This window comes from Alosa sapidissima, chromosome 2 (assembly GCF_018492685.1).
Source record: "Alosa sapidissima isolate fAloSap1 chromosome 2, fAloSap1.pri, whole genome shotgun sequence".
Classification (NCBI taxonomy): domain Eukaryota; kingdom Metazoa; phylum Chordata; class Actinopteri; order Clupeiformes; family Clupeidae; genus Alosa; species Alosa sapidissima.
The window spans coordinates 30,256,507-30,270,290 of record NC_055958.1 but is presented as its reverse complement, the minus strand read 5'-3'; the positions used below and the strand labels follow the sequence as shown (position 1 = coordinate 30,270,290).

At 40.2% G+C, this 13,784-nt stretch overlaps 1 protein-coding gene across 1 annotated transcript; it reads left to right on the top strand.

The window, feature by feature from the left end:
- The first annotated feature begins 3,798 nt into the window (after positions 1 to 3,798).
- shox (short stature homeobox) lies at positions 3,799 to 13,570 on the top strand. Its single transcript, XM_042084240.1, has 6 exons — positions 3,799 to 4,171; positions 5,841 to 6,049; positions 8,830 to 8,887; positions 9,217 to 9,305; positions 11,908 to 12,117; positions 12,531 to 13,570. Exons 1-6 carry the CDS (start codon positions 3,922 to 3,924, stop codon positions 12,618 to 12,620), a joined length of 906 nt encoding a protein of 301 aa, XP_041940174.1. The 5' UTR covers positions 3,799 to 3,921; the 3' UTR covers positions 12,621 to 13,570.
- The last annotated feature ends 214 nt before the right edge of the window (positions 13,571 to 13,784 follow it).

Below are 13,784 nucleotides of genomic sequence, written 5' to 3'. Positions count from 1 at the left end.
ATAAAGCGTCTTATTAGCTAATAATGTGCCAAAAGCTAATCAAAGGTAGGAGAGGAGGAAGAGTGTTATCATCGCACAATTACGAGTACTAAGGCGTAATTACGTTTACGTTTTGCATAACTGGAATCAGGACCCCGCACGCTGTCCCTGCCAACTGATTAATGGAATGCAAATAATTCAAACCAATTATTTCTTAAAGTGGCAGTGTTCCACCTGCTGGTTTTTGTGAGCTCGCTGTTGAGCTTTAATGGCTTGAATTGCCTCCAGTCACACAGACGCGCCTCGACGAAATGGCAAAGACAGAAGCCTTGTTGAACTTGACGGTCATGACGCACTGTTTGCATTTGGCTAACAGTCCAAAATATGCGTGTGTTTACCAGCAACACAGTTCAGTTGATATGTTCTAACTAAATAGGCGACATTTATACAGCAAAACTGGATGAGCATTTGTATGAGATGATCTAATGTTTACAAACTTCGCTTTTTGTCACCCGTCAGTTAAAATAACAGAAAGTGTTAAAACTTAGTCTTTATTAAAGTCCTCAGCCGCTGATGCTCTTGGCTGATCAAAGTTGCCCAAATTGCTTTCATGGCTGCATGCAAACTAAGCGGTCATGGTAATTCTAACTGGCAAAAGCTGATGTCTGCAAAATTTAGGGAAATATTTCAGAAATGCTTACTGTGACATTAAACGCAATTATAAACGTGTTTCTACCATGATTCTTATATTCAAGAAAGAAACGGATAGGTTAAATTTTGAAATATCCCGACAACTGAGGTTATTACACATTTATATGACAAAAAGTCTGCGTTTTTTGATAACCTAACCTGACGATACCAAGCACAAACAGGAATCAGTTTAATAAATATAATTAATTGAAAATAATAACAAGAAGAGGTTGGAATTAATTATTTACTAACCAGTTTTAATTTGTGTGTTGTGTGTGTGTGACAGGGGTTTGTATGCAGACACACTTTAGAACGTGCATATGAATAAAAACGTCATGTTTAATAGAGGTTAGAAAGTATACACATGGATATTAGTTTCTGAAATATACATCGGGTCGCCACCACCGTATTTTTCATTGTCCTGCTGTGTGTTAGTCTGCAAGAATCTCTTCCACCTTGCACAATGGCCGGTCAGTCTATATATAGTCTATATGAGCCCAATGAGCACAGAGGTAGAGGGTGGGGTTCCCTTGTCCTGGGTGCTTAAACTGCTGCTGTTCTTCATAAGTTAAACAAACAGTCCACCTACAGTAGCCGGCCAGGCTAACCTTCCCGGGAAGCAAGTGACTCACCATTCCACAAACGCTGCTCTCTGCAGCCACACTGAAATAAAATACTCCGTTAGAGAGAGAGAGAGAGAGAGAGAGAGAGAGAGGGAGAGGGAGAGAAGGCACATACTGAGTGGGAGGGATGCTGGCAATAACTGGGAGTTAGAAATATGATTCGTATGCCTTTAAGGATGTTTCGCCACTAAACTACGGCGACACCAGAGGGGTAGAAGAAGAACAGTGCTTGTCGATTTGCGCTCATGTATTCCGATACCCCCGAGGCTGTTGCTGATTGGGAACCACATGTGGATACTTTACGTCAATCGGCCTATATACTCAGTAATTTACAGACATCTGCACGGGCCGCTTTGAAGCGCCACAATTATTATTTGGTGTAGTCTATATAGAAACACCCAAATGTAACGTAATTCAAAGAGAAGGCCCAGATAGATATGATGTTGTGGACGTCTAACTTTAGGACTTGTTAGACAGCCTATATGCTAACATTTGTGCCAGTCTTATGCTGCAATCCACCATATGTCAGCATGGCAAACTGCGCAGTAGGCAGCCAGCGGTACCTACATTTTTACCCAATAGTCCAACCTATGCATATGGTTAACTAGCTCATCTCAAAAGAGCTCCGAAATGAGACATATGATTCTAACAGAGGTGACACGATGAGTCACAAATCTTTTCATCCTGTCACTTGTGGGTTTCTTTTTAATACCTCACAAATACCAAATTCTCGCTTAACGAGCTAAGAAAGCGAGAGGATGAAGCTTACAAAGACTAGCGGCCTAATTTTTGAAAACACCTCAAGAAGAATATGTAAGATACAGGTTACAACGTGCCCTGTAAATAGGCTATCGAAATTAAAAAAAGAGGTCAAACAATTAAATAATTAAAACACGCCAAGTGTGTGCAGTAAAATGGGTGAAATGCAACACAGGTCACACATTTATCTGACAGTGAGGTCGCAATTCAGGAAATGTTTGTAGGCATGAAAGATTTAGCGAAATGTAGAGGCCGAGGACAGATGAAGAGCTATCAAAAGACGTCATCAGTGAGGTTTACACGAGTGATTTCACACCATGGAGCTTTGTATACACGGGGGACAAGCCCTCTGGTTCGGCCCTTTATCGCTCCACTGATCCGGCAGGGGCACTACCATTTGTAGTAATATTTTGATCATGTCTCATTTGAAACACAGCAATTATCGACTTACTTTGGCTACAAGTGCATTATGTATTTTGATATAGCTTATTTGAAATGTTATTGCAATAGTGTTTATAAATGTGTCCATTTATATATGCAGATGTTCAGCCTATGAAATTATTTGAAAATATCAATATAAATATAAATCAAAATTGCACGTGCCCCCACCCCCACCTACATAATATGAATATATATAATCAAATAATCAGACCGTCATTATTCAAAAAGTCCCAAATATTCCAAATGACTAATACCATTAAAGGTGATCTAATTTTACATGAATTGGCTCTGTCGTGGATCTCTCCTTGTTTGAATTAAAAGGACATAACCTCGAAATGTGTAAAGAAGCCATGTTTGATGTGAGCTCTTTCTTTCGTTCTAATCTTTCTTGATTTTCTAGGCAATATAATGTAAGATGTAGGCCTATGATTCATTTAGAGAGGTTACTTATGCCAGCCATATAGAGATTTAAATCGAAGAATAGAATAAAAAATATCCTAAATGCGGGAGTATAGCATTTAATCATATAGACATTTTGCGCTTATTATATGGACACAGCTGTGTTACTGTGTCAGATTTTAAAATACATTTGTCATGTAATTTCTTATACGTCTCATAAAAGAGTAATTACGGGTGAAAAGTTTTCTAGGTTTTGCCAATTAGGTTAAACTACCAAATTTAATTTCGCCAATTCAGTTTTATAAATCATTGTTCTCATATGCATCATTCAGGCTGTGGCACTATAGGCACTAAAAAATAGTTAGGCACTAATAGGTTATCTCATTAAGGAAAATCCCTGAATGTAACAGTGTCTTACCTTAACATGCCCATGCAATTTTCGAGAAGACTGATCTAAATAATTATCTTATGTCATTATTTTCACAAAAGTTGACAATTTGTCAGAACATTGCCTCCTTATGGTCGCCAAGGTAGGCTATACGTCGCCTCGTTTTTTTTTTTTATCACATTTTATCGACATAAATTCGAACAAATGCACCGGAACAGCAAATCCAATAATTCCCTGCTAATATTCATATCTCGTAATTGCGTCAATGAAATTATCAGCGAATTAGTTAAATATCCATATCTGCCATCCATTTCACCACACGCCACTCCAGGCATCTTAATGAATTGTAATTATATTAGCGAACTCCATTGCTGCATTGATTTCAGCAAAAGCTGCTGAAAGTTGAATTCAGACGCCAGAGCCGCCCGTAATTGCTCAAGTCACGGAGATGGGGGCTGGGCCGAGGTAGCCATGTATAAATAGTGTGATCTCAAAAACAGAGACATAACAGCAGGAGTGATCTAACCTTCTACACCCTGATATTGCCGTGTTCACAACCGAGTGAGCAAATAAAAGAACAGACATTCACCGCTAGCTGATTTTAAAGTGGATTTCTGTGAGCAGGACCACTGAAAGCCAGCCATGGAAGAACTTACGGCGTTCGTCTCGAAATCTTTCGATCAAAAACCCAAGGAGAGCACCAAGGAGAGTATTACGTACAGGGAAGTTTTGGAGAGTGGCTTGTCGAGAGCCAGGGAGCTGGGAAACTCGGAGACAAACCTCCAGGACATTACTGAAACAAGCAACCACTGTCCGGTGCATCTATTCAAGGACCACGTAGAGCTTGAAAAAGAAAAACTGAAGGAGTTTAATGTTACAAGGGCTTCAGAAGGTAAGTTAGATGCGGCTAAAATGTTCCATTCGATGGCAAAGCGGAATCCCTAAGCTACTCTGAGCGAACCGGTGACAAAATGTTATGGTTAATGTTAGCTTATTTATATAACAAACATGCTTTCGAAGAACAGAGTCATTGTATTATTTTCAAATAGTCATTTTCACAATGTGACGGATATGATTTGTCTCCCTTTTTCCAGACATGCGTGTTGTGAAATTTAACCGATTGTCTTGCTGGCTACTTGATGTGTGCATGATAAACGCGAGCTCGGTTAAGAACTGTGTTGACAAAATAGACTATTTAAGCCCCAGATTTAGCGCTTTTACAAATCTACTGTAACAAATATCGCAGTTATATGACGTGCAGATGTTCGTTTGTCATTGCACAATACCTGCTACTCAAAACATTAGGCCGCGGTTCCAGACACCCAATATACTGAAACAGACTCTGGCAGAACGTGGCTATAAAGGTAACTTATATTAGAATTGAAATCAAAAGACCATCTTTCTATTATACATTTAGATTATAAGTTACATGTTGTATATGCTCGCATAACAGCCAAATGGGCAATATTGAACATGTTTGGATTGTGTCTGAGCATGGACCTAATGATTCATTGAACTGTACTTTTGTAAGTAATAATCATACTTTATGAATGACATATACTGAAATAAAAACAAGCTGAAATAACAATAATCATGCCAGGTAATAATTTGCATTTGTATATTTGAAACAGCATATTTTCTCGTAATAATAATAATAATAATGATAATAGCATAATAATAATAATAATAATAATAATAATAATTATTATTATTATTATTATAATATCACTGATGAGAATAATAACATATTTATGACATCACTGTTACACATAGCGAGAATCTAACATATTTGACCTACTTTTGTAAGATTGTACCAACAGCTGTTATCAACATTTCTCTCCTGAGTAGAAACGGTTGAAAATGGAATTAAATGGTCTTTCTATTAAAGAGTAAAAAACTAGCCATTATAAAACTGTCTAGCAACATGCCACTATAAAAATGTATAGGATATAATAGGCTAGATTATATAGCCACTGGATAATTTCTCCCAGCACTTTTGATAGAAATCATGTCAGAATGTAACCTAATGAACGAGATGTTCATTCAAATATGTTGTATTAGCCTACAGATTGAAGTTCTCTAAAACTTAAATCTCTAAAGTGAACAATGTTTTCTTATCATTGTCATCATTAAAACTATACTAAATAAAAGTTTAGAATAGTACACTGGAACTTCATACAGGCCTTTTTAGGATGATGCAGCAATTATTGACAATATTTTTTATAGCGGCAATAAAGAATATCGAATAAGTGTAACATGTTTTGTTTTTGCAGTGCATTAACTGACTCCACTGTTATGGATTATCAGTGTTTACCGTGTAGCCTACATAGAGGACTTACAATAAAATTCCTTTGCGTCCATTTTTTTAATTTCGTGATTTAATAACTATTATTTGTATAAATGACCCACTCATTTATGTAAACAAACACATTTACCTAACCGGTGCACAGGCCTACCCCTGTACTGTTCAACCGACTCTGAGTCCTTGAGTCTTGTGCGCATCAGGCCTTCCCGTCTCCAGACAGCGACCCTTTTCAGACTGTATGCCTTTCCCTATACAGGGATCTATGAATGCAAAGAGAAGAAAGAGGACGTCAAATCCGAGGACGAGGACGCACAAGGCAAACTGAAGCAGAGACGGAGCAGGACGAATTTTACGTTGGAGCAACTGAACGAGCTGGAGAGGCTATTTGATGAGACGCACTACCCGGACGCGTTCATGAGAGAGGAGCTGAGCCAGAGACTCGGCCTGTCGGAGGCCCGTGTGCAGGTACGTGTAGCCTGGCCTAGATATTCGCCACGAGTGGACACTATTTGAATGCACAAGAGTCTACACAAGAATGAAATATCAAAAGAAAAGTGTCACTATCCCCCATATGACATGTATTGGATTTCAAAAACGTATTAAGCATTATATCGTATACAACAGCCTAACTATATGGCAGGCTTAAATGCAAAACTCACCATTTGTTTACCTGTGTTCACAATAATAATTGTATCTTTACTCAGTCATTTATTTACTGCATTTTTGTCATTTCAAAAAGTATGTGCTGCATGTTTTGAAGCCTGTGACTTGAGGGCGGAGTCGTATCAGTGTTCTTGCATCCAATATTGTTAAATGTTGATGCACAACACAGCAGGCTAATAATTGCTAACTGGATATTAATCTCTGGAATCATTTAGATGGAGGATGAACGACTATTGAATATTATTATATGTGAAGAAGAGCAGCAATGTAGGCCCGATAATAATACCATAATAACACAGTAATACAAAAACCAGCAATGATAAAAATATTTACAACAGGCAACAATATCAAAAGTAGTACTAATCGTTTATGGTAACTTTAACTAGGCCTACAATTACAGATGCAGTTTAATAACTATAGGGTAACCAACATGGCACTTTAATAAATTAATATCCACATGAGAAAAAGAATGCAGGAAAGCTGAAGGACAGTTGAACCATTTTAATAAAGCACTTTGCACCGCGGCCCTTGCGGGTTAATCTTTCGCTGCCGAGGCTTTGAAAGAGTTGCTGTTGTTCTGTTTACGTGTTTATGTCAAAGTCAAATAAACGCTGGACTCGTTTGTACCCATTGCCAATTTGATGCACGGTTGAACTGCATGCAGTGAAGGAAGACTGCCTCTCTCCCCTGGCTCTTCCAGGCGCTAAATTCAGAGGAAAAGTTGCTTATGTGCTGCGGATAGATCTAACCACATCATTAAAATTAATGAAGAGATTGAGCTACTGCTGCGGGGGACACCTTCCCATGTCAGTCACCTCATTTTCCCCGGCGTTATCTTTGTAATATCTGCCATTGGCTTGATATACTGTTCCCATAAAAATGTATTAGAAATAATTCAATTCTAATGTAACTCCTACTGTGGCATGCCTCGTGTTCGGCAATTTAATAGGAAGAATAAGTAATATTGTGAGTCTGTGTGACAGCTTGCAAGCGCAACATTTTTAAAATGTCGTTTTAGAGGCAGACTCGAAATCAAATTAAGGGAAGGGGGTGACCGAATACTGTATGAACACCAAATACAAAACGCAACGAGAGAAAAATGTACTCCGCTTAAAAAACGGACCACTTTACATGAGCAAGACATGGTTTGTGCATATTTCCTTTTGCCTGTTTGAAAAAAAAAGTCGCCACATTTTATGTCAGTAGCCGAGGGACATATTTCAATTTAAACCGAAAATCCATTGTAAGTCAATTGTACACCATGCTGTAGATAGCTGATATTAACCTGTACTTTGTCGTGCAACAGAAACCCCACACCGACCAGCTGTCAAGAATCTAATTGAAAGTTATGAGACCTTAGTGAGCAGCAGGCAGTAATTCAATTACGACTAATATCTTTCTGGTTTCTGGTGCAGAGCTAAATTAAATGTCATTATTCACTGTCTCTAATAAAAATCAAAAGGAAATCAGATTAGGGTATTTGAGAAACGCATCATTGAGTGGCCCTTAATGAAGAAATAACTGTCTAAAGCAGTGTAGCTCACTTTGCTTACCATGCTGCTGGATAATTGGAATCGATCAGGAGACTGAATTCTTTTGATTTATTTCCAACAAGAGAGCAATGTAAATATAACATTTCGCAAATGACAACGCGAGTAATAATAATAATAACGATAATAATAATAACAATGTTAATGATATTATTATTAATAGTAATAATAACAATGACGTAGAAATAATGCGCAGTCTAATTTTTAAAAAATAATTGGCCAATAGTGCAACAACAAATGCAACATCAGGAGGCAAACTATTCCTTATTTTCAATCGATTTTCTCGCTCCCATCTCTCTCTCTGATTTATCACAAGTTTCAAAGCGAGATGCGCCAGACACCCTTTCCCGAGTGTGCAGGTTTAAAAATAGCCGTAATTGATGTGAAATCGGCCAGCACGCACTCCTGCTTCCAGAGGCTGGGGTTGACAAATAATCCACGGTTTAACACTTATTGTCCAATAATGCACATGTTATTGACTAACATATTACCCAACTTCCCTTGACATGCTTTGAACGAAACGTCCGCAGCATAATGGCGATCGGCACCTGGGATGATTAAACATTGCCCTTTGTGGTCCATCCACTCACTAATTTAGCCACTGTAAATGATAATCATTAAAAAGGCAGGGCTAGGATTATAATGAAACCCTCCAAAGGGAATAAAGCTAATAACAATTAACGGCATGGTGATTAGAGGTTTGGGCTCAACTGGCGGTGCATGGTCGAGATCCAACACGTGTGTTTTGATCAAAAGGGCGATGTTTAGTATACCCTATTAAATATGATTATTTTTAATATGAACAAATGAATGAAAATAACATTTTCAAACGTTTAGGATAAAACGAACCATTGTTTTACAGGTGTCTGTTGCCACCCCAGTACCAATTAAACTAGCCTTTTTTTTTAGAATATTGACACTGCATGTAAACGGCATGTGAGGTTTCCAATGAAACAAGCAATCTCTTTATATAGATATTTTATTACACGCTTGTTACTCTTAGATTAAAATATAGTTTTTTTCTGTTTGCAGGTGTGGTTTCAAAACAGACGAGCCAAGTGTCGAAAACAAGAGAATCAGATGCACAAAGGTGGGTTTCGCTCTTCCTGCAAGATGCTTTTCCAACAGAGTTTATTTCAATCGATTGAGCTGAACTACCCAACAGTTAATGCTCTGCGTTAAGATCTCCAGAGCATTACACAAGTCAGAGTCTTCAAAAGAGAATTATGGAAAACAAAGCGCGTGTATTTTTTGGTTCCCCCTAGGACGCGGTAAATTAGCTCTCTAAAGACGCGTATTTTATTGTGATCAATAAGTCTTACGGGTCAAAAATTTTACACATGGGCACCAACTAACTGCACAGAAATAAGAACACTGCCACATATTAACACCATTTCATTTCTCCACCTTTACTTCCAGGCGTTATTTTGGGGACGGCTAGTCACTTGGAAGCCTGCAGAGTCGCGCCATATGTCAACATGGGGGCCCTAAGGATGCCATTCCAGCAGGTACAAGTGCTTAGCCAGTGTTTATGTTTAATATCATGAGCATAAATCAGTGAAATTGCACACACACAGTTGCTTTCACTGGAACACATATGTGCAATTCATACCCAGTGTTGTGTATAGGGAATATGAATATATATGTATATATTCATGAAATACTCATTTGACATGAGAGAGACAGTAGCCTAGTGCCTCTGCTATCTTTGGGCGTATATGCATATTTTATCCCAGTGCAGTCCCACTCTCCAGGACACCCAGCATAACTTTGTTTCTTTCAACTACATAATGTGCCTGCATAGCAAAAGACTGACAGTTGCATCCAAATGAGAGAGCTTGTGCTTTGACTTCAAAAACCAAGGATGGTTTATTTTAGAGCCGTTTTGTGCACACTTCTACATGTTACACAGTGCGTTGGATGGACTGCGTTGGTCTAGGGTTATTCTCAGAGGACTGGCGATTGATAGCTCTGTGGAAAGGGCAAAGGGGAAGTGTTTTTGGTGGCAGTATGTACATGTGGGTACAAATGTGTGTGTGTGTGTGTGAGGTAGGGATGGAGCAAAACTGATACTGTGTATGCTTGTGTCTGTGTAAGTGCTTGTGTGTGTATGTTTGTGTGTGTGTGTGTGTGTGTGTGTGTGTGTGTGTGTGTGTGTGTGTATGTGTGTGTGTGTGTGTGTGTGTGTATATGTGTGTGCGTGTGTTTGGTGCGGCTTGGCCCAAGCCTACCTTTCACCTCGAGGGCCTGTTGATAGGCGAGCAAGATTAGAAGAAATGCAGACATTTGATATGCTGTATCTGTTTTAGAAGCCGGCCATAACGACTGACTAAGAACTGCCTGCATTACCCTTCTACTCCTCTACCCCCCCCCCCCCACCCCCACACACACACATCAATCCAAAAGAAGAAGAAGAAGAAGAAACAGCAGCAGCAGCAGCAGCAAGGCCTAATTAAGCTAACAGAGAGTGCAATGTGCGGGCAGATAAAAGAGATTATGAGAGGTGAAGAGGAATAAAGAGCCTGGTGAATATTGGCACTGAGCTGCGTTGGCAGGGCTCAAGTGGGGAGTCTGCATACATCCAGAGCAGCCCTGGGCTGCGGCAAAAGCCAGCTCTTATCGCACGTTTGCTCTGTGTATGTATGCATGTATAAATGTATGTGCACCGAATACCCAACACCTGTTGGTGGTCAGAGGGCTGGGCACTTGGGCAGTGCCAGTCACGTTTACCCCTTGCAACCCCCGTGACTCACCTCGACTGCACTAGGCTGCTGACACGCCAAAGGGGTGATGGTAGGGGTCTAGTATCACGAACGGGAATTCAGGGGTCGCCGCAACTTTCGAGGAACGCCGGCTTGTCCTCTTTGACACGTAGTGCCGAGGCAAATGAAGTTTGTAGCACGGGGCAACTGGAAATAACACAACAAGTCAAAACAAAACAAAACTAAAGGCCAAGGCCAAAGATTCGTGTGAGCTGCAGCCTGCAACTGTCACAAGTGTTATTTATGAGGCTATTCTCAAACTCAAAATGATATCAAAGACGCCTTTTTAAGGAAAAAAAGTACTCAATGCTGGTTGGAGTCATTTGGAAAAGAAAAGCATGCTCACACTGCAGCTTGCAATTTGGTGACTAGCATATGGTGCCAGTCTCTCTCTGCCAATGGTATGTTCCGACAGCAAAATGAATTTAAATGAAATTCAGGGTTTTTTTGCTCCACTTATGCCTTACCAACTGAAGCACAAGATTTATTTTGGTTGGGTGGAAACAAAACATGCTTTACTTATTATTTGAAAAATATATATTTATATACTCACTGTTCTGTGAAGTGACTCAAGAAAAAGGGAGAAAATAGAGGCGTCCTGTAGATCTTTGCCTGAAGTTTTTGAAGTTGGGGGGGATGTATAGTTTTCACTTCAGCGAAATAATTACGCCGACTGAGCGCAACATGATATTTAATTCTGCTTATACTGCCTTTCCTGCTCCCCTCCCCACTGAAGGCTACTCTGAAATACATCTGGATAAATATTTATGGCTTTATACGTGCAGATATTTGTGGTGCAAAGCTGTTTGTTTATGCAATTGAATCCATAATTAGGATTAGGAGATGATGTGCAATTTCAAGGGTGGACGTAAAATGTCAGACTAATGTGTTTGGATTTGGGCCCGACAGGCTCCTTCCACTCTGCCTCTCTGACTGTGAGAGCAGACTGTGTGATTCGATTACGTGAAAATGGTGGAACATCAAAACAGAGCGAGTCTTTGAGTGTTGTATTATTTTCACTGAAAACATACAGTCAGGACAAAGGCTATGGAGACCTTGAGGGGTGGGTGGGGGGATTGAACACGGTCAGGATATGAGCTTTCATACTGTGGGTTGATCACTTTCAGTGCATAGAGTACACAGTAAACAACCTGGTATGCACACAGGTTCATACATACATATGCATACTATTGCACTGTCGTTCTCTGCCTCTCGCAGGCAAACAAACACGCACACACACGCACGCACACACACACACACACACACACACACAGACATACACAGACAGCACACAAACAGACATTGACATCTGGGCTCCAGTAACTAAGTGTGTATTTCTGTCCTGCAGGTCCAGGCTCAGCTCCAGTTGGAGGGCGTCGCCCACTCCCATCCCCACCTCCACCCGCACCTGGCGGCGCACGCCCCTTACCTGATGTTCCCGCCTCCACCCTTCGGACTACCAATCGCGTCGCTGGCAGACTCGGCCTCGGCGGCTGCGGCGGTGGCGGCCGCCAAGAGCAACAGCAAGAACTCCAGCATCGCCGACCTCCGACTCAAGGCAAGGAAACACGCCGAGGCGCTAGGACTCTGACCCCCCTCCTCACCTCCCCCCCACCCACCCAAAACCCAAACCCCCCCTCACCCCTGCACGGGCTTCTCTCGCCGCTCTGAACTGATAATTGCTTCTCACACAAGACTTTGTTGCCCGTGAAAAAAAAAAACAGGGGGGCCGTGACACTCACAGTTTAAAGCAAAACAAAAACAAAACCTACAGACAAGAAACTGAAACTGAGAAAAAAAGAGAGAGAGCGAAAGAGAGAGAGAGAGCGAGAGAGAGAAAGACAGAGGGAAAGAGAAAAGAAAATTGTCACAAAAAGAAAAACCAGCTGCCAAAACAAACCACTTGCAGAGACGAAAAAAAAAATGGTACTTAAATACCAATGAAATCACCTTTTACTTTTCGCCCAACAGGCAGGACTTCTTGGAGGCCAGTGGCTCAACCCTTTCCAGTCTCACATCACAACCCCAGGACCGTACAAACATCTCTGGATGTCTGTCTGAACAAACCTGCATTTAAGAGAAGACTTTTTTCTTTTTTTTTTTAACAAAAAAATCAAAGTGAAACAGAAAAAAAAAAACTGGGGGCAAAGAGAAACAAAATGAAAAGAATGAAACAAGCGCGGGGGGGCAACAGAGCTTGAGCTTTTGAGCCAAAAAGTGTATGTAATGGCAAGACTCGGGAGCGCGGGGATGCCCTCACGTTACAAAAGACACACACACACACACACACACACACATGCACAGATATACACACACACAAACACACACACACAGAATGGTCTCCATGTTCACCTCCAGCCACTGTGTTCCTTGTCACTGCTCACAGTTCAGTGCATGTGCTCAAACGAAGAAAAACACCATTTGGGGCTGGCCTCCACTCTTACTGAAATTTGCCCTTGTTGTTGTTTTGATCACTGCCACGACAATTTTCCACTATATTTCTCATCTAGTGCTAAGATTTTAGACGCCCATTTTCTTTTTGTCTTTTTTGTTTGTTTGTTTGTTTGTTTGTTTTGCTGCGGACAGAGCTAGGAAGCAGCAATAACACCACCTGTAAAAAAAAAAACAAAACACAAAAACGAGAAAAAAAGTATTAGTTTTGGGGTAAGTTATTGTTGTTATTATTATTATTATTATTATTATGATTATTATTATAATTCTGATTCTATCTATTTTTTGGTTTGTTTGGTAACGTTATATTGCTGTATTTTCTTCTGGGCATGTCTGGAAGAGCTTTTGCTTTGGAGTGTTCCCTCTCGGCTTTCTCTTGGCTTTCGTTCGTCCAACTGTGCTGTGTCCTGGGAATAGAAGTGATGATAGCCTTTGCACTTCAGGTCTTGTTTAAGGAGTTTACAATTCGCACTGCAAGAAGATACTACTTCTTAAAAGGGGGAGGGGGAAGGAATATAAAAACAGTTTTTGTGTGTGTGTATGGGGGGATAAGGGGAATAAGGGTGAGGGTGTTTTTTTTTTTTTTTTGGGGGGGGGGGGGGTCTCATGTCATCACAAAGGCATTCAAGTGACACGTTTTAAAAGGAGAAAGGGTAACTGCAATTTTGTAATTTAAAATATCAAGGAGGCATCAGTTAAACTGAAATGCAATTATGTGCAGTTAAAGTGCAATACTGTAAATATGAAAAAGTTAAAATAGCGGTTAAAATTGTT

What these genes read in the sequence shown, in the direction of transcription:
- shox (XM_042084240.1), top strand. Translation starts at nt 3,922, where the DNA reads ATGGAAGAACTTACGGCGTTCGTCTCGAAATCTTTCGATCAAAAACCC. An exon ending in TGTCGGAGGCCCGTGTGCAG is followed by an intron (nt 6,050 to 8,829) that starts GTACGTGTAGCC and finishes TTCTGTTTGCAG; the next exon opens with GTGTGGTTTCAAAACAGACG. An exon ending in AGAGAATCAGATGCACAAAG is followed by an intron (nt 8,888 to 9,216) that starts GTGGGTTTCGCT and finishes CTTTACTTCCAG; the next exon opens with GCGTTATTTTGGGGACGGCT.